General features: G+C 40.9%; 2 protein-coding genes and 1 long non-coding RNA gene across 5 annotated transcripts; 2 read left to right on the plus strand and 1 right to left on the minus strand.

Moving 5' to 3' along the window:
* Positions 1–3098: 3098 nt before the first annotated feature.
* On the plus strand, positions 3099–7804 carry RPS27L (ribosomal protein S27 like). The gene is made up of 4 exons (XM_074880933.1): positions 3099–3329; positions 3802–3910; positions 6204–6314; positions 7296–7804. The coding sequence occupies exons 1-4, from the start codon at positions 3114–3116 to the stop codon at positions 7322–7324; spliced, it is 465 nt and encodes a 154-aa protein (XP_074737034.1). The 5' UTR covers positions 3099–3113; the 3' UTR covers positions 7325–7804.
* Positions 7805–8376: 572 nt separating this feature from the next.
* On the minus strand, positions 8377–26746 carry LACTB (lactamase beta). 2 transcript variants are annotated; one of them, XM_074880932.1, is made up of 7 exons: positions 26699–26746; positions 26241–26319; positions 18552–18618; positions 16100–16290; positions 15406–15751; positions 13583–13748; positions 8377–11796 (listed from the first exon to the last, which is right to left on the minus strand). In XM_074880932.1, the coding sequence occupies exons 2-7, from the start codon at positions 26268–26270 to the stop codon at positions 11253–11255; spliced, it is 1344 nt and encodes a 447-aa protein (XP_074737033.1). In that variant the 5' UTR covers positions 26271–26319; positions 26699–26746; the 3' UTR covers positions 8377–11252. The 2 variants fall into 2 exon arrangements, with proteins under 2 accessions (XP_074737033.1, XP_074737032.1); XM_074880931.1 differs by lacking the exons at positions 26241–26319; positions 26699–26746 and adding an exon at positions 19584–19841.
* LOC141948469 (uncharacterized) lies at positions 20006–27818 on the plus strand. Of its 2 annotated transcripts, XR_012630482.1 has the most exons (3): positions 20006–20213; positions 24941–25116; positions 26159–27818. It is a non-coding gene; the product is annotated as an uncharacterized LOC141948469 (long non-coding RNA). The 2 variants fall into 2 exon arrangements; XR_012630483.1 differs by lacking the exon at positions 24941–25116 and having other exon boundaries at positions 20006–20806.
* The last annotated feature ends 68 nt before the right edge of the window (positions 27819–27886 follow it).

Consider the following 27886-nt stretch of genomic DNA (forward strand, 5'->3'; position numbering starts at 1 on the left):
TTAAAAAAATGTCACTTATTCCCCAGTTCCAGCAAATATGTCTTTTACTGCAGGTAGGCCCTTCCATGCTCATCCTACATTTTGTCTTATTGCATTTGATATGTCGATATGTCCTGCTTTTAAGTCCTAGTTTTAAGAAGATCAATGCATAGCTTTAATTTTTTTGTTCTTTACAAAGAACAGCACTCTTCTTTACTCTAGTGATCTAAGTGTATAAATTTTCCATATGTATATACTGCAGAACTTTATATAGAAGAGGTTAAGTCAAGTTATTATTGGAAAAAAAATTACTTGATGTATAGTTCAATTCCAGAAAGGAAAAGCACTGTAAGACTCTTATCTGTAAGTTCCATTAATTTCAATGTTTGCTACCACAGTAGTGTTAAAAGTGGACCTTTTTCAAGTTCCATTGCTAATCTAAACTATCTCAGCATGAGCATATTTAAACCCAATTACTACATGCCATGGTTTACACCCTTAATGTATAATAATTCTGCAGTACAGGCAAAACCATAGGCAGACTGCGTTCCAGATCAAACACACCACTTGAAGTGAACCTACTTAACTTTGGGTGCAGCTTAGAGCAGTTAGTGTATGGAAATCTGAATGGTCTCAATGATAGTATTAGAGACACCCATCCGCATTTCAGTATTCTAGACAAACCTCTATAACCATTATTCGGGTGAATTTGTTTTTTTAAAATCAGTCAATACTTACTACCTCAGTGACCACAGTCAGTTTAAAAGAGGTTTTGTTTTAAACCCCCCCGCCCCCAAAGCCTGTATTCTTGCAACATCAGATAGCAAATCCTAAGGACCCACCCAAACTCAGCTGCAGAAGGCCAGCCATGGAGCAGACCAGAGTAGCACTGGGTGTCAGCGGGCACTCTGTGGCTACCTCCCTCATCGCAGGGAGGGCTTGCTGGCTGTACTAGCCCAGCAGGAGACCACCACAATCCACGTCATCAGAGACACAGATTCAGCTTTGACACAGCAAGAGACTGCCACTCCCAAAGCAGGAAAACCCCCCAGCTGTCATTATGGTGTTTCTAAACATGCCCAGATCAGCTTTTGGAAATTTTCTGTTGTCATTCTAGCAGACAGATAATATTTCTTGTTCTTTTCTCTAAAATGAGATCAAAGTCTTTGTTTGCTGGGAGAAGGCTGGAAAGGGGAAGTCATTCTCTTAGACCTGAATCTATCTCTGTCTCTGCAGGCCACGCCACAGTGGTACAGACTGTATTTCTCTCCTGGTTAACTCGCAACTTAGTGCTGCATTTCTGTTTTCTAGAGTATACTTCAAATAAAAATTCAATCATAAGATTGAAGGTAATGCATTAGAATTGATTCATTCAGCAGGTCACTGAACTACAAGCAGTTATGAAAAGGAAATGAATGTCCAAGTAAAACCAAAATAGAGAACCAAACAGAAGAATGTATCCAAAACACATCCTGTTTTTAGACCATCCTGTGTGCCCCTCCTTTCACAGAAACAAATTTTTAATGTAAACTGTGACTCTAAAGTCTTCCTCAAGCACCAGAGGCTCCTTGCAGGAAAGACATTTCAGAAGGGAAAGCTGGGAGGAAGAGGTGAAGGAGGGTGGCACTTCAGAAATTCTGGTTTTTTTCTTAGTGGTGCTTTATACTTTGTGACTTTCTTAAACAAAGAAAAATGTATTTCTCTGTCAGATTCTGAATCTACAGGCTTAACAGATTCTCCCCTTTCCCTTCTGCTTGCGAATAAATAACATACATTGGAAAAAGACTGAAAGGTAGTAGGAACAGCTAAGACTCAAGAACTGACTCTGTGCTGATAAGTGGTTTATGTTCCTAGCTTCACCGGACAGCATGGAGAGGAAAGTATGAGTCAGAGCCTTTCATATTAAATTCCCCATGATATAACAAGAAATACTTCCAAAATACCTCTATCTGTGTGTCACCACCATTTCAGCGCATAAGGAAAAAAATGTTAACATAGCATTACAATGTTACAAGACAGTGGTTGTGATGGTAAGAAGAGGAAAACCAGTATAATTGCTTGGAGCACTGCAATACATGGGTCTATTCCTGCAGATTAATGTAGGGGTTTGGGGTGGGAAGAAAGTATTTTGAAAGTTGTGTACAGTGTCAGCACTGGAGAGGCCATCCCAGCTTTGGGAATATTGTTGTCAGAAAGATAAGCCTCCATAAAACTCACATCTTCACTTGTGCTCATGGCAAACTTTTAAAATAATTCTTGCTAAATGCATTAGTTCTCTCTTCAAAAAAGGATATGGCTCAACATGCCGCCCATTGTACGTTTTGGAAGACTTTTCATACTAAGCGATTTTCACAAGGTCTATTTGCGCCACTTACTGGACTTCTAGTGAATTACACTTTTAAATGTTCCAGGCTTGATTTAATTAAATCCAAGAGTCTTTATGGAATATACTTGTGATTGCTTTTATTGACTTATGGAAAAACCCACTCATCTTCTTACTAAAAGGAATAATGAAAAATATTTTTATCATCCCCGGTGTTTGCAATATTTTTATTTTTCATAGGTTCTCTAAATTGGTTTGAACACATACATGGTAACTAACAGAAACTCTTCAGCATTTTTCTTTTTGACTGGGGTGGAAAACTGCGGGACAATAGGCACATAGGTACAACTTCACACAATGTGTCATTTAGTATAAAATGACATACAAGTGACAATTTAGTCAGCATCTAATATAAAAGTAGATGGGACTTCTAGATTCCCTTTATTACGTGAAAATAACTGTGTCATGTATTTATCTGTTAGAGGGGAAAATGAGCAGGTTTTTGAAAAGAGAACTGCAGTCATATTAAGACTCTTTCTCCGTGCTTAACCAGCTTTCGAAGGCCCGTGAGGGAGCACCGTGGGACGGCCCTACCCTGGGCTGGGATGGCCGTTAGAGAAGGGCTCAGGCCGCTCTTTCCTGAAGGGCCATTTTGTCTGTGCGCAGCTCGCACACAAATCCTCTGCGGGAGGTGATCGCCCCTGCACATACTCGCTGCACTGATTTCCTAATCAATTAAAGGAAAACAAATCAAGTCACGTGCAGGGAAATGACACGATGGCATTTTGCAAGTAATGCAAACAACGTCCCTATGAGGATGAGGCTCCTGCCCGGTTTCTGGAACCCGTCAGAAACCGGCGCCCCGGCAGCCTCCGGCCCCGCCGCCCCGCCCCGCGGGACGCACCATAGACGCGAGTCCGCCGGGTGCCCAGAGCGGCGCGGCGCTGCCCTGGCGCCCGCCGGAAGCGCACGGGGAAGGGGCGGGCCGGCGGCGGGCGCGCGCGGGGCGCTGGCGGCGGCCATGCCTGTGAGTTGTTTACCAGCGCGGGACGGGCCTTTCCGCGGGGCTGCTCGGGACGGGCCGCGCGCCTCCGCGCCAGAGCCGCGCAGGGGCTCCGCCTGACAGGAGCCGCCCCGGTACCGCTCGCCGCGGCCTTGCGGAGCGGACGCGCCCGTGCCCGTGCTCGTCTCCGGCCGCCGCCGCCCGCCCCCCCCCCCGCCGGGAGCTGGCAGCGCCGCGGGGCCGAGCGGGCCAGCAGCCACCAGAGCGGAGAGCAGCTGGCGGTCGCTCGGGGCTCTCGCCGCTGCCCTGGCCCCAGCGGGGTCTCGCTGGCCCCGTCCCTCTGGGCTGGGACGGGCCGGGCCGGGCGGGGGAGGTTGGCTTTAGCGCTGCGGCGGCGCTCGGGAGCGGAGTGAAGGCGGCTCCGCGGCATCAGGTCAGTCCGAGCAGCCCGAGCGGTGTTTAACCCGCAGCGCGCTTTTCTTCTTGTCCCACCCAGCTGGCGAAAGATCTAGTGCACCCCTCCTTGGAGGATGAGAAGAGAAAGCACAAAAAGAAACGGCTGGTGCAGAGCCCGAACTCCTACTTTATGGATGTAAAATGTCCAGGTAACCACTTAAATTGTTTGTATCTTACAGAAGGAACGGATCTAATTTTTTATGCGGTTCATCTTCATAAAAGCTCTGATTTTTTAATCTAAATGTGGTTATCTGTTGCATAGGGAAAAAAGTCTGTATACTGCTTTGAGCTTTTTAAACAATAAAACAATTTTTAACCTTTTTCAGAAGTTAAACAAACAGCCTTTTATTTTGTTTCCTGGAGGTCTGGCATGAGATTTTTTTCTTTATGAAATTCTGGCAAGTAGGGCAAAAACCAAACCCCCAGATTTGCACATACAAGAAGCAAGAGAAATAGATGCTTTAAAGCACCCATGGCACAAGTTTCAGATGGAAGACAACACTGTTTTCCTCCTTTTGTAAGTTGGTTGATTCTGGAAGAGCAACCAGAAAAACTTTCCACAAGGATATATGCAGGCAGCTTGGGACTTTACATAGTCAGTAAAACATACACAACTGCCTCTTTCACACCTTGCTGTTGAGAAGTAAACTGACACCTAGCTCACATAGGCAGGGCTGGAATTTAGAGTGTTGCCTGCATCCGCTTTTTACAGATTTTCATTACTTTGACTCAAAAACATCTGTATAACCAACTTCTCGTTTATACACTAAACATGGGAATTCCTAGTGCAATGACAGCAGTATGCTTTCCCAGTGAACAGCTGCTTTCATCAGCACAGCTCCATCCCTATCAAGGCACGGAAATTGTCAAGTGTGGTAACTTATCTCCTAGAAACTGCTGCAGTATAAGAAGATTCTAGCGGTAAGAAAACGCACAGACTTACTTACAGTAGTGACCATTCTCACTAGAAGCAGGGAATTGTTGCTGTATTCAGATTTTCTTATTATCTTACTCTTTCTTGGTAGCTTACATCTCTAAGAAGCTGAGACACTGTTTTCCATCTAAAAGTGAGGTAAATTAATTAAAACCGTTTGAAAGTAAAGTGTAGTTACTTTTAAAAAAAATACATGGTTGAAGGCTAAGCCACTGAACTTTTTTTAAACTTTCTTCAAACCAGTGTACATGCATGCATATACTAAGATGCAGTTAATGTCAACATAGGTCATTGCTTATCTTTATTGTTGGATTAATTGGTTACTGAGTTTGAGGGATATATAGAGCAAAGGAGGAGAGCTTCAGTAATGAAAGAGTCCTAAGGACGAGGCACTGAAAATCTCAAGATGGCCTTATGGTGGTGTTGGAAGTTGCTGCCTAGTTACTGAAATGGAATGGGCTCATTTCCCTGCAAAATCCACAGTTTTAAAATCTCATCAACACAGAAGTTCACATTCATGGGAGGAAAACAACATTTGCCATGGAACTTGAGCTGCTAGCAGTTTTTTGCAAACAAAGATTTGTGCAGTTACTATTTGTGATTTAAACAAAGCAGAAATCTGTTATTCTAACACGAGCCCTCTCTACCAACCAGTTCTCTTTGAGAGCTTTCTGAGGACCTTACAACGTATATTCTCTCATCTTTCTGGTCCACACATGTTGGAAATGGAATCTATGCTCACCTTCATCTATTTGACTATTTTCTATATCCACATCCAGATTCAATTCTTTACAAGTTTTCTCTCTTCAAAAATTCCTCTTGGCTAGTTGAAAATACTTTTCAGGGAGAAGAATGAAAGCAGTGAAAATCCCTTTGTCTAAGCCACGTATGAGAACGATTTCATTCTTAAGTCACAATTTAGAAGTTGTAGACAAAGTGTTGCTGATGCCTTGTCTTGCATGTGAAATTAGTGAAGTTATTCTGTGCAAGTCGTCTTGTTTAAATACGATGCTAGCTTTGTCGAATGTAAGCACGTGCCTTATGTGTATCAATTATTAAACAGAAAGCAAGCACAGATTTGAACAGCAGTGTTTATGTTCACAGCTGCCAGACTTTGTCAACAGCAGTGTTCTACTGTTACAAGTTAAGTATTTCTCTAGCTATGAGGGTTCTTCTGTACAGAAGAGAAGGCTAGTCTAGAGCTCCTTGACTTTTTTGCACGAAATCCACTACAGGCCAACTAGGGCCTGTCAGCCATCAGGCTGTGTTGATTTTCATAGAGGGAGTCATAACAGTTTCAGTTAATAACCTGCTTTTATATGTGTGTAGTAAAAGCAAGTACTTTGGACCACAGTATGTTTTGCTTTGTTTTACTTGGTATGCTGTGTAATGAAATAATAGATCCATTTTTGGACAAGTGTATTTAAAATATCTGATTCAGTTACACATACAATTAAAAAATCATGCTAGAAATAATCAGTGGAAAGTTTAATAATGCTGTTTTCCAGGATGCTACAAGATCACCACTGTTTTCAGCCATGCTCAGACAGTAGTTCTGTGTGTAGGGTGCTCAACTGTGCTGTGTCAGCCTACTGGGGGGAAAGCCAGGCTCACAGAAGGTAAGGCGCAATGTTTAGCAGCCTAAATATTCCACTTAAATACACTTGCTTAGAGTTGGCTGGTAAAAACATTGTTAATAAGCCCTGAATTGCAAATTTTTCTTCATATTCTTCTTTTTAAATGGCTACAGATACGCCAGGCAGCTACACTGTGATCAAACATGCTTGATTTTAGGTGCTTTGACTTGTTTCCTTTAGCCTGTCTGTAATAAATACTGCCTATTTAATTCTGAGCTCAGTTTAGAGCTTTAAAGGAATAGGGTACTTTTGCCAGGCTAAAGTGATTCTGTGCCACTGCTAGTCAGTGGTGGCTTGCCTGTTTGTTTTTAAACAGTAGTACTGTAAGGCTCATGTTACTTAAACAAAATTTGCTTTGTATAAATTATAAGGAAACAAATAACCACTGATAATTATATACAGATAACTGCTATAGCACCGGTATCTTGAAATGCAACCCACTCTCAGGGGTATACGAAAAACACTGGAAACACTTGAGGATTAAAAAAAAGTTAAGGAACAAATTCAGATTTTATTCATGTTTTGTTTAAAGGGAAAAAGGTAAATATATATGCAGATGACATATAGTAGTGCTTATACCATGTGCTACTATCTGGATGTAGTTTATATGAGGACAGAATACCTGAAGTAAGGCTGTTGAGCGGTTGAAAAGGTGTCAGCCCTCCTAGCAGCTGTTCCAGTTTGGGGTTTGCATCACTAAGGGATGGAATAGTAGACTGAAACTTTGAAAGGCACCTGGAAGAAACAGTACACCTTAGCCTTATTTTAAGATGAATTATACAAGAGCCATGTTGTTCTGGTTGAGTTAGAGAAGACTCAAAGTGCTAAATCTTCATCTCTTGCGGTATGTGAAATTTAAATTTATTGCATGAGTTTTCCTACTTCAGCTGGGTGGGCAGTTTTCCGAGGCAGTCTAACAATTTAAGGACTATTCATATCTATGCTCATGTCATTTCTTTACAGGCTGTTCATTTAGAAGAAAGCAACACTGAACACCTTCAGCGTGTGGTTTTGTATCTGTGTTCCTGAAAGCCTTACCAGTTTAAAAATGCCTGTTAATATAACAATGTAATTATGATTGATTTTGTAAAAATTACATGCTACTGCTGTCTAATGAGATGGAATCTCTTTTTCAATAAATAATTTGACGTGCAAGTTTGTAGACAACTGAGCTCTATTTTTATAATATTACTTTTAAAGTGTACTGTTAATTGGGTGGTGTCGTTTAATACAAAAACCTTGGACTTGGTGCATCCTTCCCCTCGTTAATCATCAGCTACAGCAGTGTAATGCACATGGCGACAGAACCTGCTGTACGAATGCATTTTGTATGCTTTATTACTGCAGCTACCCTAACCCCAAGGGTTGCAAAGGCTAGATTTAAGATGGCTCATTTGCTTTTAACACTGCTTTAGTCCCTTTACCATGTTGAATAACGTCGTGATAAATAAAAATAAAGAATTACTCACTTATGTTCAGCTGTTTTTCTGGAATGCATGGTTTCTCCTTCTCTCTAACCTGGTCTCAAACTGCATTCGGTATTCTATACTGAGATTTCTACACACCAGAAATAAAAAAGGAGTCTTTTGCGTAACACTGAAAGCAATCAGTATAGAGAAGCCATACGGTATATAAGCAACAGTCAGTCAGCAAACTACACTGTAACAGCTGTGAATGGTATCCAGTCATTAAAAAAACTTAATACAGCAAAACCATGCGTATTTGCAGTATTAAATACCAACATTAAATAATTACCTTTTTGCAATGAGGAAACACATTTTTAGTTAAAGAGCCGTCCCTTTCTAAATGGCTGTTGAGAAGTGGATTTTTTTTTTTAAACCATGAGAAAACATTCAAACAAAGCTTTACTTGTATCTTATTTTACTAAATATCTCAAGTTATGTATCATCATCTCTTTCCAAGTATCAGGTGTCTTGGTGAGCTAATTATTGTTGGGAATTTCTATTTAACCTGTATTCTTTTTATGACTTTTAAAACTTGTACATGTCTAGTCAATAAAAAAACCCAAACCCTGATACTACAATTTTTTGTATTTGCAAGATGTTTTATTTCAGTTAATTCAAACAGTGAACACTTAGAATGATTACCAGATGCAAAAAGTAGGTGTTTGATACAGAAATAGATGCACCAGTTTAGTATACATGCCTTTTAAGTATTGTGTTTTCACAATAAAGGTTAATTAAAAATTTTAAGAGCAAGTTTTTCATGAAAGTGTCTCTTAATTGACCAGTTTTCCACACTTAATGCCAGTCCATCAAAAAACTGGTTTCAGAACAAAGATCAAAGTAGCAATATTAATTCACTTGTGACCTGAATACGTGTGCTAAGGCCAGATTGATTCCTAGTCTCCCATATCTCTGCCTTCTCTACCTTAAAAGAACTCATTATTAAGTAAATACCAAATCAGAGAAAGTCAGTGACCCATTTTGTTCCAGGTACTGGAAGATGAAATTTAGACACCATAGCATCTCCAGTACTGTACATGTGACAACAAAGGTTTTTTAAAAGCCTTAAGTTATGGGAGATACAGTATAAAGAACATGGTAAGCATAAAAAAAGTTGGTGGCTAAACATATTTATGAGGGCAGTGAGACACTGTTAATATCTTAGTGTTCAAAATGCCTTAGACACTTCTTACCATTATTCACTTTCATACATACTTCAACTATTTACATTTATTAGTGTTTGGTCATATGCAGACAAGCATAATGGTAAACCTATGCCTTCTACATTCTGAATCTTTGTCTAAACCCAAACACAATGGTCAGTGAGTGAAACTGGTTTTCTCTCAAGTATGCAAAATGGTTTTCAAGAACAATACCATTTGCAAAACAGATGCATCACACAAGAAAAGTATGTTATAAATCCTAAAATAACAGTGTTACTTTTCATTTTTTCTATATTTAAAACATTGTATTTGGTCTATTTCTATTCATGTATTCTTCAACATGAAAACAACTCAGAACTACTTACTCCTGTTACCTGTGTAAAATGGGCAATGACTTCGGCTGCTGCATGTTTACCCAGCTAGTAGGTGCTCAAGACTGGAAAAAAAAAATGTTGCTATTGTAGAAGATGTTCACCTCCAGTACTCCTGTACTGGAACTGTCAAACAATATCAAAGGCTTCAGTGAAAGAATAGATAATTTATTGCCTGACCAAATGCAAGTTTGTTCAGAAAGGTTTTCTCTGTTGTCTCTACTGATTTGATATTCTTGAGATAAAGACAACCCATTATTAATGAATAAAAAAGTCAAGTTTTGGTGAGTGGGCCAGAAAACCCAAGCAAATAGTTTAGGTGTAAGATTTTACTGTTTAAGGCACAAGAATGATTATAATTTTGAGGAGTACTAAACCAGTCCTACTAGCTTCAATTAAAAATGTTGGTAAAACCCTGACACCTCAAAATATGGAATTTCCTATTTTTTCAGTTTTAGGTAACCTGTTATTATAGGCATACTGGGAACAGAGATGACAGCATGTTGTTTCATCAGAGGGCAGGTAACGACTATGAAGTTAATGCTGAAAGCACTAACTTGTGAAAGAGGCAGGTAAGGCTATCTTCTGCTAGCTGTTATCTAAGACATCTTGCTCCTTAAATTCAGAGGAGCAGGGCTGTGAAACAGTACAGGGATGTAAATATTCAGACCCTTCCTGAAGGATATTTTGTTTTGTCTCAGCCTAGAAATACTGTCTGATGTAACTACAGGGGAAGTGGGGTGGGAGGCAAATCTTGGGAGATCAAGGAGATCTTCCATGCCATTATGCAATATATAAAATGAATATATTCAGATGTTACTGTATTCCTATAGTAAAACTTAAGATTAGAAAATGTTTCTTTGGAACTCTATCACAATTTCTTGTTCAATCTTTTGCAAAAGTAAGTTCTTGAGGCAGATCTTCACATGGAAAAAAGGATGGGTTTCAAAAAAACCTCTCAGTCTGTGAGACTTCTACTACTGGCTTCAAGAATGGGCTTTAAATTTTATTGAGTTATTTGAGTTCCTAATCCCTGTCTCTAAAGAAACATCTACATTACAGAATACAGTGCCATTTCTGGCTACCAAAGTTAGCACGTGTATCATTCAAAAACAATGAGACAGTTTGACAGCTCACCATGTTGTGCTACTCGGGCATATTCGACTGTGGAAATAATACCCTTATTTCACAGTAAACTAGTTTCACACATTCTCTGTGTCCGATAAAAATGAAAGAGAGGACATCTAAATAACACAAAGATTCTTACTTACATTACTCTAGCTTCATTCTTTTCTAATTCTTACAATTCACAGCTCGGACAAGAGCGTACTTCTGGTACAAATCTGCATTCTGGAGGTAGCTTCAAGACTTGGGGTTTGTTGGGTTTTTTTGCTTTTTAAGCAAATAAGAAAAGTGCTATGTAAAAATATAAAACCAGTAAAACCATTCTTTAAAAAGGAATACTGAACAGTTTTGGCAGACTGGAACTGTGAGAATAACAAATTACATCTTCGTGTGCTCAAATTGAGATGTGAAATTTTTCAAAAGTTTAACGTTTAAGGTTGACAATTTTTTGCTGTACTTCTCAGTCCAAGAAACCAATGGTATTTTTTTTAATCTTGGTCAAGTGCTTGACTGGATGAGGAAAAAACCTGCTAATATAACAATAATTTACATAGGTACTACAGGAAGTCAAATTTGACTGTTACATTCTTCTTTTCTGTAAGTTAGGAACTTCCCTGAGAGATGAATTCCAGTTACACATAAGTTTAGCACCACTAGCAGAAGTTAATTATGTGAATTTTTAATGTTTTTTCTTCATGTATTCTTAGTGATCTCAGAGTCCAATTACACCCTGCTCCATTTGTTTTTCATGTTTGAGTACAGTGAGTTCAGTTACGTGTGTATCTTTTCTTTTTTTTAATCTACATATTGTGCCCACTTTTCTTTATCAAATTCCCTTGCAATCTTTAAGGCAGTGCTGTTGAGTGAAACTGATTGCATATTACAGATAATACTGACAATTACTCCTCTAGGTGGTGCCACTAGCCCAGTATCTATAGCTTCAGAGCCCAGCTCTTCAGGAAGAATTAGGAGGACACTACTTGCCCCCACTGCACCACCCGTATGAGATGCATAGTGTCTCTGCTGTCTGCAACAGCCACATTGTTGTTTTTTCTCTACTACAGCCCAAGCCATTGCATATTTACCATCCCTGTCCCACGATACTTCTGTTTTTGGCACTGGTGTCCACATCATTGCGACTGTGTCTGCTTTGAGGTACCCAGGAAGAAGTTTGCCATTAGTGTTTTTAAACTGTCCGGCTTGATAACTGTACAACAAGGCATTTCCAAATTTCAGAAGGTCACCTACTGACGACAGAAAACCACCACCAGCCCACTTGTAAGAGTTGTCCACGTACGGCGCGTTTACCAGCCGTCCCTTTTTGTTGTAAACATAACACCTAGAATTCAAGAAAATTCAGCTTGTCATTGCTCATATCTTAGGTACAACTATTTTAAGCTGCCCTACCGCACAAGAGCAAACAGCATGTATTAGCTTGTTCTCATGAAACTTCAGAATTTTTAAAAAGGTATTTTTCTTAAATTATGTTTCTTGCAGAAAAATCCAAAAAGAAATTCAGATAGGAAAACAAAAGTTAAGGTGACTTCTTAGGTTAGAAGCTTAGTTTCAATAAAAGTACTAATCCTTCTACTTACTCTTAGGATATACTAAGAGTAAAGGCAACATACTAATAAGAGATGTGACAGAAATCTATAGATCAGCCAGCAGAGGATTTTCCTTAAATCTCTGTACTAGATTTAAAGTGTTTTAAGAAAGAGGAATCGTACAACTACCCCATGATAATCAGACACTGAGTTGAAATTTCACTGAAGGCTTAGGTGACTGCTCTGAGACAGTAGTTTCCATTCATGACTGATTTCCCCCTACTGCCCCATTACAGTTGCCATATACTACAACAACTGAATATTCTGGAACTACTAAATGAGAAGCTTGAAAGAGTCTTTCAAAACCTCTCACTAAAAAACAAATGAGAAAATACCAACTAGAATTGCAGAATGACCTATCGGGAACAACACAACATGAGTGCAGACTGAATTATGCTTTTGAAACAAACAGTTCAATCATTTCATACACATTTCATGCAACATATGAAAAGGAATGTTGAATAACTATATAGCCTGATGAATTTCAACCTCTGGACCACAAGAGGCCCATGTACTACTTGGAGAGTTGAGAAAGGAACCACAAAAAAAAAAAAAAAAAAAAAAAATGGGAGGGGGCAGGGGAGGGGCAGGGCAAGCCTACTATCAAAGAGTCCAGAGAAACATTCCTTATCTAGTCTGCACTTATACTGGAAAGCTTTTAGAGAACTTCTGAAAGCCATAATACTGAAAATGAGAGGTTAAAGCGAAGGAAGAGAGACCAATGGTCCAAGACTGCCATCAGCTCTGCCAGTGACTCAATTATCTCTGTGTCCCTGCAGTCAGATTTTCAATCACAATAAAACCTGTTACAAAGACACTGAAATCCTTGACTGACTTACACCTCTAAAAGATTTAGAACATGAATTTTTAAACATTTTCATGTCAGTGAAATATAGTATAACCAAACCGTTAAACAAACCACAACATGTGAGTATGTTCACATTTGAGGCACCAAGCTAGCTATTTGTGGAAGTAAAACCATCACATTAGCATCTCAATTTTGCTTAACAGTAAGTAGGCCGTAAAAAGACCCCAAACCAGCATCTGTCCCAATTCTTTCATCCCTATTATATTTCAGTTTATAAAAGGGTTAATATACACACATATATTTAAAAGAACTTGACTGTACAAGCTTGATAATTTATGAAAACATCACTAGCATTCAGATCTACAGCCAGAAAAGCCTCTGAAAATTTGCAAACAAAATAAATACCAGCACAAAGCATCTTAGAATAGAGCAGTAAAACTATCCCTAAAACATTACAAACGGCTCTGTGTGTACATACACACACACTTTAAATATATGTTTCTATGTAAGTAATTTTAACTACAGAACCAATACCATAATGCTGACATACAATCAGTTACATCACTAACTTTGAAATAACATAAGCCACTTCATTTAAAAGCTTGAAAAAAAAAAATTGAAAAAAAAATCACACATTTTTATTTCAGTTGGCTTCAATAAAGATAGAAAGAACAACAGTTGTTATGGGAAAAAGAAGTTTCATCTTTGTTTACCTTGCTCTGTTATAGATCATTGCTTCATTGTCATCTAGTACAGTTGATAGCATATCCAAATCATGAAACATTTTTAGCATATAATCTGTAAATTTTTGTCCTGAAACTCTCTCCACAACAGCACTTAACAGAGTAAAGCCGTATGTTGAATACAAGAACTGACTACCTTGAAGAAACACAATGAGAAAGGGGGAAAAAAAAAAGTTAGCCATATGATGCTTAAATGGAATCTGAAGGATAAAATTTAAGTAATCACTTACGTGCAAATAAAACTATATATAGCAATGAATAACCAATTAAAAGACTCCCCCTCCACCCCCATTTTAATATGATGTGAATCACAAGCTTATAATACTGGGCCCTAGGAATTTCTGTACTGCAGCAGACACAGATGCTTGCTAAGTGCAGGTAGCTCTTGAGAACAGCACTAAAAAATTTTCAGGGATCTGCATGTACAGCCAGGTTTTGTGTCAAGATGTGAAGACTGACATTTAACATCCTTTCCACAAGTTTTACCGTACCAGTTCTAACAAAGATGTCTGGATTTGGAAAGCTGAAGCAAACCATAAAATTACTTCTCAAAGATGCTCACCTACTGTGACTTGTTTGTGTGTCTATACCCTAGAGGTGGAAAGACAAGGGTAGTACTTGCTCAACGTTTTCAAAGGTCTTGATCACTTTTATCATAGTCTTTCTAGTTCTCATTTTCTAGTTCTAGAATATCTGAAAGATTATATGAACACTAACATGCATATTATTTAAGACAGTGTAATTTATTTACAAAGCAATGTTTCATTTTTTAAATATCATTCTTGCCCTAACACCTTTTATGAAACATCTACATATCAAGCAACTCCCGAACTGCCTACAGTCGAGACAGATCTCTTTCTTGAAATGGTTCCTAGAACTCTCCAGGATGGTAAGTGGTTAACTTCTCCCCCACCCTACCTTTCTTCCCCTAAATGCACGTTATTTACTGTTTTTACCAGCAACACGCATCATTTGCCTGTTAACTCATTTAGAACTTACACTTGAAGTTCCTCAAAGCCCTCTCTGGAATTAACTTAAATAATTCCAACAACAAATAACCTCAACAATTCTGTGATTCTGTGGTCCTTCTGTAGAATTTTTTAGCTCTGGTTTAGTGCCTCACTACAATTTTTTGCTTCTGGTTCATATCTAGAAGGCCCAGAGCATGAACACAGCAAGTTGGTATCCGCTTTACAAAATACTTTGTAGATACAAATTTGTTACCAAAATTATAATCTGCTTTAGCATTTATAAATTCAATAACTGGTACGTTTCATAGCACTTACTGCATTATCTGAAGCTCCTCGGAGAAAAGTCTTATTTCTACCTGAGGTCCCACTCTCTCTTCTCCCCTGCATTATCTGGGACTCTTTGTATTACCTTTTAAGTCTTGGCTACATCACATTTTGAACCTGCTGGATTATGGTGCAGATAAAGATAGAACACCTTCTAATGGTGTAAGTCAGTAGATTGGTAAAGATATCTATACAAGACTGCTATCTAAAATTGAACTGATAAAATCCTGATCAGTTCAGTCTTCAAAAGTTATGTCAGTTTTAAGACAATTACATGACCAGATGGTTTGTGCAGAACAGCCCAAATACTTCTCCATTGAACTTTTAATGGGCACAAGAAGAAAAAAAGAAAGGGCGGGGAAAAAAAAAGCAGAACAAAACAAACCCCCCCCCCAAACACTCTTTACTGGACTCTAGTATCCTCACTGCGTGCAAAACAATTTGAAACAAAAATTTCACCAAAAGAGCACATTTTCGTCTAAATGAATAGAAACTCACCTGGTTTAAAGAATAAAGGATCATTTTTAAATATCTTCAGTGATTCAATCACGCTTTCAAATTTTTCCTTCAAATAATACTCTTCTTGCTCAAATTCCTTGTCTCTCCTGCCAGGTTTTGAAATTCGGCTTTTTACCTCACCTTCGTGTTCTTTTCTCGGTTTGACAGAATCAGTCTTTTCAATCCCTTTGCCTTCTTTTTCTTTTTGTTCTTTATCCTGATAGGGTTTTGTTAGTTTCAATGCTCTGTTTGCCTTTTCTTTTTCTTCCTTTACTTTTGTAATATCTTTTTCATAGTGACGAATCCCACTCAGATGTGAAACTAACAGTCTTGTAGTAATAGCAACCTGGGTAGAAAGGACAATATTTAATGTGAGCTCTCTTCATTAAAGATATGATACACACTAAATCACCAGAAAAGTAAAATTCAACATGCTGAGAAGATATAAGACCTTTTAAATATCATGTATTAAACCCAGCTAAAATTATACATATACACGCGCATACTACACACGATATAAAACTGAAGATCCAAATTTCCAGCATTGCTTTTCTGTGCAGCAAACATCAGTACTTGTCTAAATGATTTTGGTGTTCTACAGGAATAGGTACAGATACAGGCACCTGTACACATATGGCTATGCAATGACAGGAACAAAAATCCAAAAAAATGTTACCAATAAACAATTACATACCTTTTCACCCTCGTAGACTTTTTCTGGAAATTCAGGGACATATTTTTGCACTGGAGCATCTAAATCCAGTTTCCCCTCTTCCCACAATTTAGCAACAGCCATCATTGTAAGACACTTGCTAATACTCGCAATTCGCATGATCGTCTCTGGCTTACATACTACACGATTCTCTACATCAGCATAACCCAAACCTTTAAGAAAATAAAAACACTGTGGTAAATATTTTACACAGAGACATGCTGAATTAATTATTTGCAATGAATTAGATTTACTAGCTCCTTAAAATGTTTTTCCTCTAGCTAAAATGGGACATGAAGCATTGAACTATCCTTGCTCCTGCTTCTATTAACATTTTAATGTAGTAGGAACAGTCAATCAAAGCTCATTGTATGGGCCAATGGCATCCCAAGTTAGTGATTAAGACTACAAAACAAACCTAAAGATAAAAGATCAAAGATTAGGTCAAAATTTACACTCCGGAGCTCAAATTGCCAGCGTAGAAAAACTAAAAAGAACAAAATCTAGACTGTAAATAACTGACTAACAGTCATAAATACTCCTTTTATTGTTCTGAATTAATGGTTGAATCAGTAAAGTTATCAATAATGAAACTGAGAAAGGAAATCATTCACAAACCCATAGCAGTTACCTAAGCTGTAAAGCTTCACAAACCAGTGGTGCTTAAAACACTATGTTTCAACATCACTCAGCATGACTTCAATTAAAAGACAGCTTAATAGTCTCCATACCAGTGTTTTCCTATGTAACTAACCCACAAGTCTGGTAGCAAAAACTGGAATTACTAAAGCATTATCAACCTCCCATACTAGTCTTCAGTTTGAGCTGGGTTTGAAGAAACTGTGCAAGTGATGTTGCAGCATAAAAAGCAGCGAAGTGCAGTAATGACATATTTGCAGTTTTCAGTACAAGCAAGGCCTACAATCAGTGCATGTCTGCCTATCTAAAACTGTATTCTAATAATAAACTACTCAGAAAAAAAACCCCTTGCAAAATACAAGAAATAAAACAGATGACGTGTCTGTTGCCCAAGACCCTCTTCTTTTACATATAGTTGCTACGCTGGTGCTTGCATGGTGCTTGTGAATGCAGATGCTGTACCCCTCAGTGAAAATACCTTCCAAATCTCAAATCGCTCCCATCAGTTTAGCCAGAAAGCAGCTTTAGTACCATGGTCACAGAACACATGCAACTTACACTTGCTACTATTTTTTTACCCCCATGAAGAAGGGAGGAGGACAACAAAACGAGCCAGAAGTCTGCTAGAGCAATGTTACCCACCTCCCAGCTGCCTTACTGAAGGCAGTGCTGTTCTCTACATCCACATGCAGCAGGGTGCAGAAAGCTCTGCCATGGCTTATGCTCCCACATGTAGGTGTCTTGCTACAGGATCTGGCAGCCCTGGTGATAAACCACAACCCTGGCACTGGTTCCCTCAAGGCACTTTCCTGGATGTCAAGGAAGGGATTCTGCAGAAGTCTTATAAAAGCTTCCGCTTTCATCTGCTAGACCAGAAAAAACTATCTGATTTGAGAAAGTTTGTGATTAAGTTTCTAGCACAATTTTCTTATTAGGCCACATCACAAAAGGTACCAGAGGCTCTCCAACTCCCTTCTGTCATGGTGAAAGAAACGAAAACCTATAATCAGCTTTATACATATATAAAAGTTAATGCAGCAACAGACTGTCAGAAGAAAGTTAGTAACAATCTTACTTACAAAGATTTTTTTTCAAATTCTGTAACATTAATGAAATATGTTGCCATTTACCACTATGATTTCAGTGGTCCAAAAAACCCAAAACATTATGAAGATGTTTCTGAAAACAGACACACAGTTTGCTGGTTTTTTTAAATAAACATCAAATGTCTACATGATATGAGCAGTACTAACAGACTCTATTTAAAATAAACTAAACTGTGTAATCAGAAAAATCACTTGCAGTTTCTGGAAGGATAACACCTGTTAAATCTCAGTACCTTCCCAGTAAAAATCTACACCTCAGCCCACAAATGGGAGACAGATCACCAACCAGCCATTATTATTTTGACTATTAAGTAGGTTCTTGTGGGGAAAACAGTTCTTTACCTCCTGTACACAATTCTGCCAGACCACTGTACAGCTGTATGCCTAGAGTGTAAGTGTATTCAAAGACCAATCTGACAAATTAATGGAAGAAAGGTTCTTAAACATAACTGTTGAGACATATTAGCACTTTTGAGGAAGTTAATATATTATCAGTTCCTGGAAATTGTTGAATTTTACCACGGAAAGTATCACTTCATACTCCCTAGGCACCTGTTTCTGGCCACTGTCCAGAGATGAGACATCAAGCGGATGAAATCCCAGCCTGATCAGTGTGTCTGAATTGTTCCATTTTTAAAATGTTCATTCCTTCCCAACAGCATGCACAACTACTACTCCCATATACTAACCTTCTGACCAGACTTCCTTGCCATCTACAGAAACTCCAACTAGTATACCTGGGATTCCTGCTTCATCCTGTCAAAAAAAAAGGACAAAAGGCATTAAGCAGAATCTTTACAGTTAGAAACCACCTCCTCCCAAACCCTAAAAACGCAAAAGCAATCTTACAAATACGCCTGCATACTGTTGTCACATTACCGTTGAAATTTTGTTAAATACTAGTTGGGCTGAACTTTTGAAAAGCAGACATTTTAATCCAGTAACTTGGAAAAACGTATCTAACAATAATAATAATTTAAATTAAAAATTTATTTAGTAATTTAATTAAATTGGCAATCAGGACATGCAAGAAAAACTGAATAGAAGCAAAACATTATAGAGTTAATGTGCAACATGCAAACTGCATCATCTATTAGCAAGCAGAATTTCAAAGCAGCTTCAGTTAGATTTTCAAAGTAACCACGGTGTGCTTTTTAAACAATCCTCTTGCCTCTCTCTCTCCTTCCCACAGCCTCTAAGGCCTCCCTCGTTCTCAGGGACCCCGTACTGGACCGTCCTTCCCCCAGCCCCACACACCAAGCTCTGCCTGCCCCAAGCTGCCCCCGTACCGACACTGGCAGAGGAACACTAAGGCGCTGCTCCCTACGCCGGCTCCCCGGCACCCAGCGATGCACTTGCGATCGCTGAGCGGGAACCCGAGGCCGCGCGGGAGCCGCGGGCGGGCGGGACAGGACGGGGCGGGCGGGAGGCAGCGAGCGGCGCCTCACGGGAGAGCCAGCGGCCCGAGGTGAGCCCCGGCAGCTCGGCGAGGTTCGTCCTCCTGCTTCAGGCGCGGGGCAGCTCCTCACGGCACTGGCGGGGCCCCCAAAAAACGTGTCGTCCCCCCCCGCCCCCTCAGCCGAATCCCTGGCAGCGATCGCCAAGTCCACGGGAAGGAGATACCAGCTTCACGGCCGCCTCGCGGAGGCGCGGGCTGGCTCCCACAGCGCCCGACACGGGGCGAGCCCCCCGGCTCCCCTTCAGCCCCGCCCGCTCAGCACCTTAATCCGCCGCAGCAGGTCCCGGCTCCTCTCGATGGCCGCGCCGAAGCCCCGAGGGGGCGGCAGCGGACTCGCCTCCGCCTCCTGCCCGCCGTCAGCCTCGCAACTCGCGGGCGTCTGCACCTTCACCCCCAGCGCCAGCCCCAGCGCCAGCCCCCAGCCCCAGGGCCGCGCCCCGGCTCCGCCGCCCCCTCGCCGGGGCGCCGCGGGCCGCCCGGGAGCCGCCGCCCGCCGCAGGGCCCGCGCCAGGCCGTGCATGGCTGCGCCGCGCCTGCTCCCCGCCGCTCCCCGCCTGCCCGCCAGGCAGCCCCAGCCGCTCCCGAGCGCTCGCTCGGCCGAGCTCCGAGCGCATCGAGCGCGGGCCGCAGCTCGTCTCACGGCGTCGCGCGGCTCCGCGCCCGGTGGCGGCGGCGGCCCCGGAGCCGCTGGGGGCCCCGGCAGGGACGGGCAGGGTCTGGCAGGCCGCGAGGCTGCGCTTCCCGGCGCCCCGCAGGGCCTCGCCGAGGGGCGGCGGCGGGACCCTCCCGCCATGCCGGGCTCGGGCGGCCGCCGCGCCGCCGGGAAGCGAGCGGAAGGCGGTGGCGAGGAGGACGGCGCGACTCGCTCTTCCGCGGACTGGATCAACCGCAGGTTAGAAACGGGCTCGGTCGGACGAGCCGCCTGCCGGGGCCGTGACTGCGCCCCGCTCCCAGCCCGGCGGGCCCCGCGGAAGGACGCCCGGCAGCTGGACCCTTCCCCGGGGCTTCTCGCGTCCGGCTGCTGGAGGCGATGTAAAGCTGGATCCGCTTATTTAACCACCAAAAGCCACCCGTGTGTCCGAACGCCGTTACAGGCAGTATTTGGCGAGTCAAGTCCCTGCGAATCCTTCCCAAATCCTTAATAAGACAGATTTCCAAGCACAGTTCCTCCCTGGTGGGTGAGAAGCCCCGCCGGCCGCCCCGCGAGCGCAGCACCGCCTCCCCTTTCTGCGGAGGGAAGGGAGTTTGTAACTCCTGCCGGCGCCCAGGCGGCTCCGAGGAACGAGCTGGTTTAACCGACACTTTGATTGCACTGATGTGTAAGAAAAGGATGGAGAGAAGATGAAGAATACTTCAAGCCACGACGTCATTTCTGATCTTAACTTTGCACTCCACAGCAAATGATTGCAGGATCAAATGAAACAAGCCTGCTGCTAAACATATGCCAGGCAGAAGTAAAGCAGGGCAGGCCAGGCTAACAGCAAGGTAAAAGCCCTTAACTGCAGGACGAGCGTATTTGATCTAGATTAGTGAGGAATTACTTACAAACGTTGACTTTTCCAATGCTGGTTTTAGAGTCAAGCTTCAGCCTAGAGTAGTGCCAATGGCACAGCATTGCATTTCTGTTTGCTCACAGAAATTTTTCCATATAGTTGCTGTCTTTAGACTGATGGGGAGGGGAGATGACAACGCCCTTCAATTGATGTTTTAAACTATCTCAAAACCTTCCACATATTTGGTTTCCAATAAACTTTTAATAGCTCATCCAAGGATACATCCAATAACCAGGACTCTTGTGAGCTTTGCCAAGCAGATTTGTGATCTCACATCAGACTTTTATAACAATTAAAGAAACTATATATGCCTAATGCAAAGGCAAATCCAGAGCCACTCAGTGCTGTCAGCAGAATTTAGTCCACATGTCTAACTGGAGCATCAAAATACTTCATTAGTATGAAGATACTCAGTCATCCCCCTCCTATATACCATCGCTGTGAAATGACCAGTTACAAAGATGCTAGAGCAGATGATGTTAGTCCAAAGAAGGTTAAAAAAAGCCCTCATTAACAGTTCATTTCAGTCTCTTTTTAGCGCTCTTGCTCTTTTTTTTTTGATTTCAGACTACCTAGTCCAACAGTCCAAGTGCAAGAGGGCAGGACGGGGAAGGGCTAGTTTATATGAACTAAGCATGTCATGGTCCAAGATGAGTAGAATATTCTAGAGGCGATACCAAAAGCAGCAGAGCCCTTGGCATATTATAGAGAATGCAATGGTGTCCAAATAGTTGAGAAATGTTCATAGTGGCCTTTCTTTTTATCTCTTCAAAGTCAGTCCTCTCAAGGGAATGCCTTAGACTGCACTGTTCTAAGGACCTTAAACCCTGCAAATCACAAATAGATTGATTGGGATGTATCAGTACTTAGCAATGCAGAAAGCCCACAGTCTCCAGTGGGATGGATTGTGCAGGGGTTTGCCATTTCTTTCTTGGAATTTTCTGGGGTAGACAGTGACTTAAAACCTGATGCATACATGTTGAAAGATTCTTGAACAACAGCTAACAACCTTTACTAATGGCCACTCCATGTTACGGATGTTGACAGAGAATACAACAATTTAAAAAATGAAAAAAAAAAAGAGCAATACTTGTAAGCAAAAGTAGGGAGTCTGTCCTTTTAGAACTGTGCATATGCTCTGCTAGGAGAGTTCTGAGACGCTAACCTAGGGAGTTCAATCTCCTTCACGTCTGATGATCTCAAAGCCTGCAGGATTTGGCAGGAAGTCAGGGCAAATAGCTTTCAGGCATGAAGTCAAACGCAGACCAGATGCTACACTTTTCACTGCAGGCATTGATTTCTCATTACTATTTTCTCAGTAAAACTCCATTGCTTATCACAGTACAACTTAATACCCAACTGGTACAAGATGCTGTATTTACTTTCTCATAACTCATTTTCAATGTGTTAAACTCTCTGGAAGTGTGTTGCAGCAGGATTCTCTGCATTCTTACATCCTACCTGCTCAGTAGGAACACTCTTGGGCACCACAATTTTGAATGGGCCTAAGCCTGAAGTGAATCCTGCCATTTTACTCCGATTGCCTTAATGAAGAGCTTTGTGTTAAATCCAGTAGCACAAGACGGCCTGCTGTGATCTGTTGTATCTTCCTCTCAGCTGCTGTTTTTGTTAACTTTGAGTTGAGATAAGCAATAGAAAATGAGGACAACAAGCACTAGGCTAATCCAATTCTAAATTTAACAAAAATTAAAAAAAAAAAGTGTTTCTTCTATCCTTGTCCATCAGTCACTTAGAAGTACAGGCACAGACTCTCAGCTGTAATCCATCTTCCTTACGTAACACAGAAAAGTCCATCTGGAGACCCCTCTGGCATGGCAGAAAAACTCCACATGGTTTAGCACTAAACCAGCTGACTCTTCTTCTGCTCTGCCTGCTTGCCAAGTTGCACTTACCAGATTTGAAAAGCCCGTGTGAAGAGATATGCCTTACTTGGATGATGAAGAATGGTGCGACACAACAGGCCTCTCAGCAAATCAGGGCTGTGCTCACTCAACTCAGTGCAGGCCAGCGTTAGAGTCTCACCACCAAGAATCCTTTAAGGCTTTATAGTCTTTGAGTAAGACAAACACCAAAGGCTCAATAACACGAGACCTTAAAGTGCTTATCTATCCTAATCACCCTGCTCTTGTAGTTGTATGCTACTGAGTTCACTGGCTTTTTCATAATAGTTACTGTGTGAGCTGGGGAACAACAAGGTGGGCAGTAGCTTCTATACTGTTCTGCAGTGGTGTAGCCCACCATCAAAAAGTGCAATACGCTCATTCTGCTGCTGGTGGTCAGCAGTGTGTGGAAACATCAGGTATTTGCAAATCATGAGGCTTCATCAGGTTTTCCCAAAACATGATTCTAAAAAAATAAATCTACAGGCATTTCAAAAACAACTTCTACATTTCAGTCAGTCCTCCATTTGTGCAAGTGCTTATGTGGGTCCTGATGTCTCAGCAACGTTTAACAGATGTTATTATGGCTCCTCCTGCTTGGAGGTCTGGACTTTGATCTCGGTATTTTTATGATGATGATCTCATTTGCTTTTCTAGCTCACTGACGTGGCAAAATTCTACAGTGACATGCCCCTAAATTTAACATTTCCATTGAAATTGAAAAGATGGGTAATGTTTTTAACAAAAAATATCTAAGGTTTGAATGACAGGAAACAAGTGATGCCTATTAGTATTCCCCTGATAAAGGGCTGGTCAGTTCTGAAATCATGAGCCCAGCTCTGCTCTTTCATCCTGTTGAATACCATTTATAACTGCAACAGACCCAGACTGAAGCTTGCAGGTTGAGTTTGTAGGAAGGGGCTTTTAAAAATTTAGGAAGTAGCAGTGTAAGGAAACTAATTTGCTTTCTTTGTTTGGATTTATTGTGAAACAATGAAATGTTCCATTAATCCAGTGAATTCCTATTATTCCAACTGGATCCCAATATTTAAAGATTGTAACTTTTATAGTCTTCTGGATCTAAAAATGTTGAATCTAATGGAAAATAATTAACAGACAAAAGCTAAAATTTTCAAAAAGGACTGTAATTTATATTTGTGCTAGATAAAATGAAGAAAAATAGGAAAGCAGCAATTAAAAGTATTATCTATGTTTGTATACCTAGATATATGGGAAACTGATGTTGATGGAAAATGCAAAGAGTAAAGGGATAATGATTCCCTTGATCACACCTGATGTTTCAGTATAGGAAAGATTTAAAAAAACCCAAATTCTTTCTGAATCTGAAAAGAAGACAAGGTCTTTTCCAACCTAGACAATTCTGTGATTCTGTGAAAAGGAATGTTAAATGTAGAGAGAAATCAAGCTCTGCTTTCTCTCTCTCTCATTTCAGAAGCAATTTCATTTGAGAACCAAGAGACAGTTTTTATTCCCCTCTGGCTTGAAGCATTCATACAGTAGATGGCAGCAAGAAACCTTTTCAGTTTAACCAGCTGTTAGCAAAAGGGGTGGTTCCACTGCAGCGAGATCTCTTGCTTGTTGCAGTCTTATTGAACTGAGTTGTTATTACAGATTCCTCACCCACGTACATTTTTTGTTTGGTCTTGGTCAGTATAGCAGTTCTCAGAGTATTATTATTTGCTTATCAAATAAGATAACACCTGCATGATTACAGTGTACATACCATTTCAGTAACAGTGCTAACCCTACCAGTGTGCAGCAATAGCATTCTATGCTAGGACAGTTAGACCCAGCCAAAAACCAGGCATCCCTTCCCCAAAAGGTACATAAATAGGTGCATACTCACAGCTTTCTTTTAAGATTAAAATATTCCCTGAGCTGTTTGTTTTTTTTTTTTCCCCTAAACTAAGGTCACAGGTGGGGGTGAATTCTCCAACAACTTAGCTGAGAAACATTAATCAGGAACAAATCTTTAAACATGTAAGATGTCTGGACCAGGAGAAAAAGTAGCATTAAGAACAGTGGGTCTTCAGACAGTGAGATTGACATGTTTATCATCAGCTCTGCTTGAACTATGATTCAGATATTTGTTAATCTTAACTTCTTGAGTAGTTAACACGATGTACTTTTTCTACACTACACAGGAACACTGATCCTGTTGTGGTCACACCAGCAGCACAGTCGTGCCATGTCCGTGTATCCATCACAAGTTAACAGACAGGGCAGCAGTGGTAGTCCTCAAGCTCAACCAGGAGCCCAGCAGGGCTGGCCCTGCCCTCCAAGCAGCAGCTCATACCTGGAGACTTGTGCAGCACCACAGGTTGGCAACTTTACCCCACCCACCCCCTGACACACACACCATAAAAAGAACATAACTCTCCTTAATTTACTCCATTTTTCTGTGTACTCAGGATGTGTCACCTGGGGATTGTTTACTTTCAATAGAATATGAAAGAGTTTTGTAGTGCCACATTGATACTGCCTTAGCTTTACAAGTTGCATGCAGCCTGACACAGTTCCTAGAAACAACAGGATGGGAGTTTGGGAAATATTCTGCATGTCAGGGAAAGGAATGCTGAAAAGATCATGCTGTGGTTACAGACCAGCCAGGGGGCACACACACTTCTTTTTCTTCTTTGCAAAAACACTAGTTTTCAAACTCAAGTTTCTCAGTGGTGATTTCCTCATGCTTTTAATTCAGGGCCTACTTTAAACCTCTTGGGACTTAGAAGAAAATTAATCATCACCAGCTGAAAGTAAGTAATGAAGGAACATTTGTGAAATACATCAGTGTAAAAAAAGAAAACCACCACCCACCCCCCAAAAAGAAAAAAGTAACCATGCAGAATTATTTCCTGTTTTTCCTGAAGTTATTCCCCAGGCAACAATCTCTTCTGGTATAAAACTGAGCACAGACAGCACTGAACAATTTTGTCCCTGAGAATGGCTTCACATTTATCATTAGAATTCAGTCGCTGTGTATAACCTTTTTACCCTCTCCAGTTTTTCTCCCCACTCAGGGGGTAGAGGTACAACATACCATGGAAAATGACGGCTTGCGTAACCACTCTCACACAGTGCAAATAGGTACCAGACAGCATCAGTGTCTTTGACTTTTCCAAGTATATCTTTTCGGACTGAAGTACATTGCTTCAAGACAAAGTAACAAACATGGACCGTGTAAAACACCTAAAAGATTAAACATATTAACCATAAGGTAACATGTTGAAGCTCATATGCCCAAAGATACAATTATAAAGTGCAGGCACTTAAGGAAAGCTTTCTGGCTTGCTCTAGGAAGAACTCCTCACAACTGGGTAATAACTACCTCTCTTTTCACCCTTTCTCCCCAAAATACACAGCTCAACGAAATGAATGAGTCCCAGACAACTATGCATCAAGAAATGTGGCAGTGAGAACTCTGACTGCCTGACACTGACCTACTCGGGAGAGAAGCAGACCAGGCAACTGCATTCAGTCACCCTGAAGCACCAGGATCAAGTGCCACCTCCACAGCAGGTGTCTACAAGTCAGGAAGGAAAAAACCAGGCACGTTTGCTTTGATAGATACAGCAGCAGAAAGAAAACTGTGTTTCCAGATTTCGTATGTGAATCTTCAGGCATATCCCTGTGGGAAGAATACAGTCCTGATTTGCATTTACTGTCCTTATCTATTCTTCTAGATAGAAGACTCTAGATCCTTCTCAATATCTATTCTTCTAGCAATTTTTCCAAACTATTTGAAGCCCCAGCATGTGTTGTAATGATAACTATTGTCATAAGCAAATGCTTCTCTGCAGTTCACACCAAACACTCATCCAGCTATATGTGCATGCTGGTTGCCAGCCCATTTTCCACACATTCATTGCTATGACTACCTGTTCCAGTGTGGTTTCACCTACCTGTGCTGCAATTACATCTTCATTTCGCTCTGCAGACATGTTCTGTGCCACTAGAAATGCTCTTCGTGAGAACTCAGCAGAGATAGCTTGAGAAACTGCACAGGCTAGTAAAAAACAGGAAAAGGCCTCTTATCAAATTAGTAACATCTCGGATATTTGGGTGGAGGCATTTGGCACTGGGCTGGCGTATTCTTATGGGAGTGAGCCCATGCATACTACAAACTCCATTCCTTTGCTTCATATTATTGTTTGCAAGTTGAGGCATGTTTCAAAAGAGCCTCTCTAAAGATGTGTAAGTGCACAATTACTATACGCTACACAGATCAGTAAGAAGGGATTTTACTCTAACCCCTTTCCATACATAGAAAATAAGAGTAAATCAAGTTAATGGCATTTACACAGATTTGTGCTGCAATAGGATCATTGCAAAAACTAAAGTAGGTATTTCTTCTGTTCCTTTGCATGCAGAGCTATAGGAAACTAAGAAAATCTGAAAAACTTTCCTACTGAGGGAAGACAACTGCATGGGATGACTGACTTCCACAGTAAGCACTAAATGTGGGACAGTTTGTCCTTCCTGCCATTTGGAATAACCTGTCAACTGCTTGAATTAGAAATACTATCATTTATTTGTTTGACCTTAAGCCAAACCAAAACCATTTCCATGGTTTAGATACTATATATACTTTCTGGTGTATAGCAGTGTGTCAGGTACACATACACTTAACGTACAGTTATACTTTAGTGTGATTAACATTACTCAGTAGAACAGTTTTACTACCTGCATACTCATCTTCATGTCTGCCACTCAGCTTGGATTCTTTTCATCCCTTCATCTCCAATAAAAACAATCTTGTAGTACAAAGGTAAGCAAGATATTGATGTATGCATCAGAGGAGAATCAAGCTCAAGGTGTACTGATGCTGGAGGGGAAGCTGTGCTCTAATTAATGGATGACGACATTTTTTCCAAGTGGTGTAATGAAAGCTAACAAGTTCCTACTCGACTTGGTGCCTGTCAAATTTAAACAGCAGGTGTGAGTAAAAAGCATTTCTTATCTGGAGAGCTGGTGTTCTTGTAGATTCTCAAACAGGAAAATAAAATAGGAACTAAGAGAAACACCAATGTTGTCTGAGAAATGTGTCTATAACTGGAAGTGACACACTTAAGTTTTGCTGTTTGCGCTGC

Source organism: Strix uralensis, chromosome 11, assembly GCF_047716275.1.
Source record: "Strix uralensis isolate ZFMK-TIS-50842 chromosome 11, bStrUra1, whole genome shotgun sequence".
Classification (NCBI taxonomy): domain Eukaryota; kingdom Metazoa; phylum Chordata; class Aves; order Strigiformes; family Strigidae; genus Strix; species Strix uralensis.

Excerpts from the sequence above, each read along its gene's own strand:
- LACTB (XM_074880931.1), bottom strand. The coding sequence starts at position 19,841 with ATGCACGGCCTGGCGCGGGCCCTGCGGCGGGCGGCGGCTCCCGGGCGG. Across the intron at positions 15,752-16,099 it reads AAGTCTACGAGGGTGAAAAG|GTTGCTATTACTACAAGACT; the intron begins GTATGTAATTGT and ends CTTTCTACCCAG. Across the intron at positions 13,749-15,405 it reads TCCTTTATTCTTTAAACCAG|GTAGTCAGTTCTTGTATTCA; the intron begins GTGAGTTTCTAT and ends TGTTTCTTCAAG.
- RPS27L (XM_074880933.1), top strand. The coding sequence starts at position 3,114 with ATGAGGATGAGGCTCCTGCCCGGTTTCTGGAACCCGTCAGAAACCGGC. Across the intron at positions 3,330-3,801 it reads CGCTGGCGGCGGCCATGCCT|CTGGCGAAAGATCTAGTGCA; the intron begins GTGAGTTGTTTA and ends TGTCCCACCCAG. Across the intron at positions 3,911-6,203 it reads TATGGATGTAAAATGTCCAG|GATGCTACAAGATCACCACT; the intron begins GTAACCACTTAA and ends GCTGTTTTCCAG.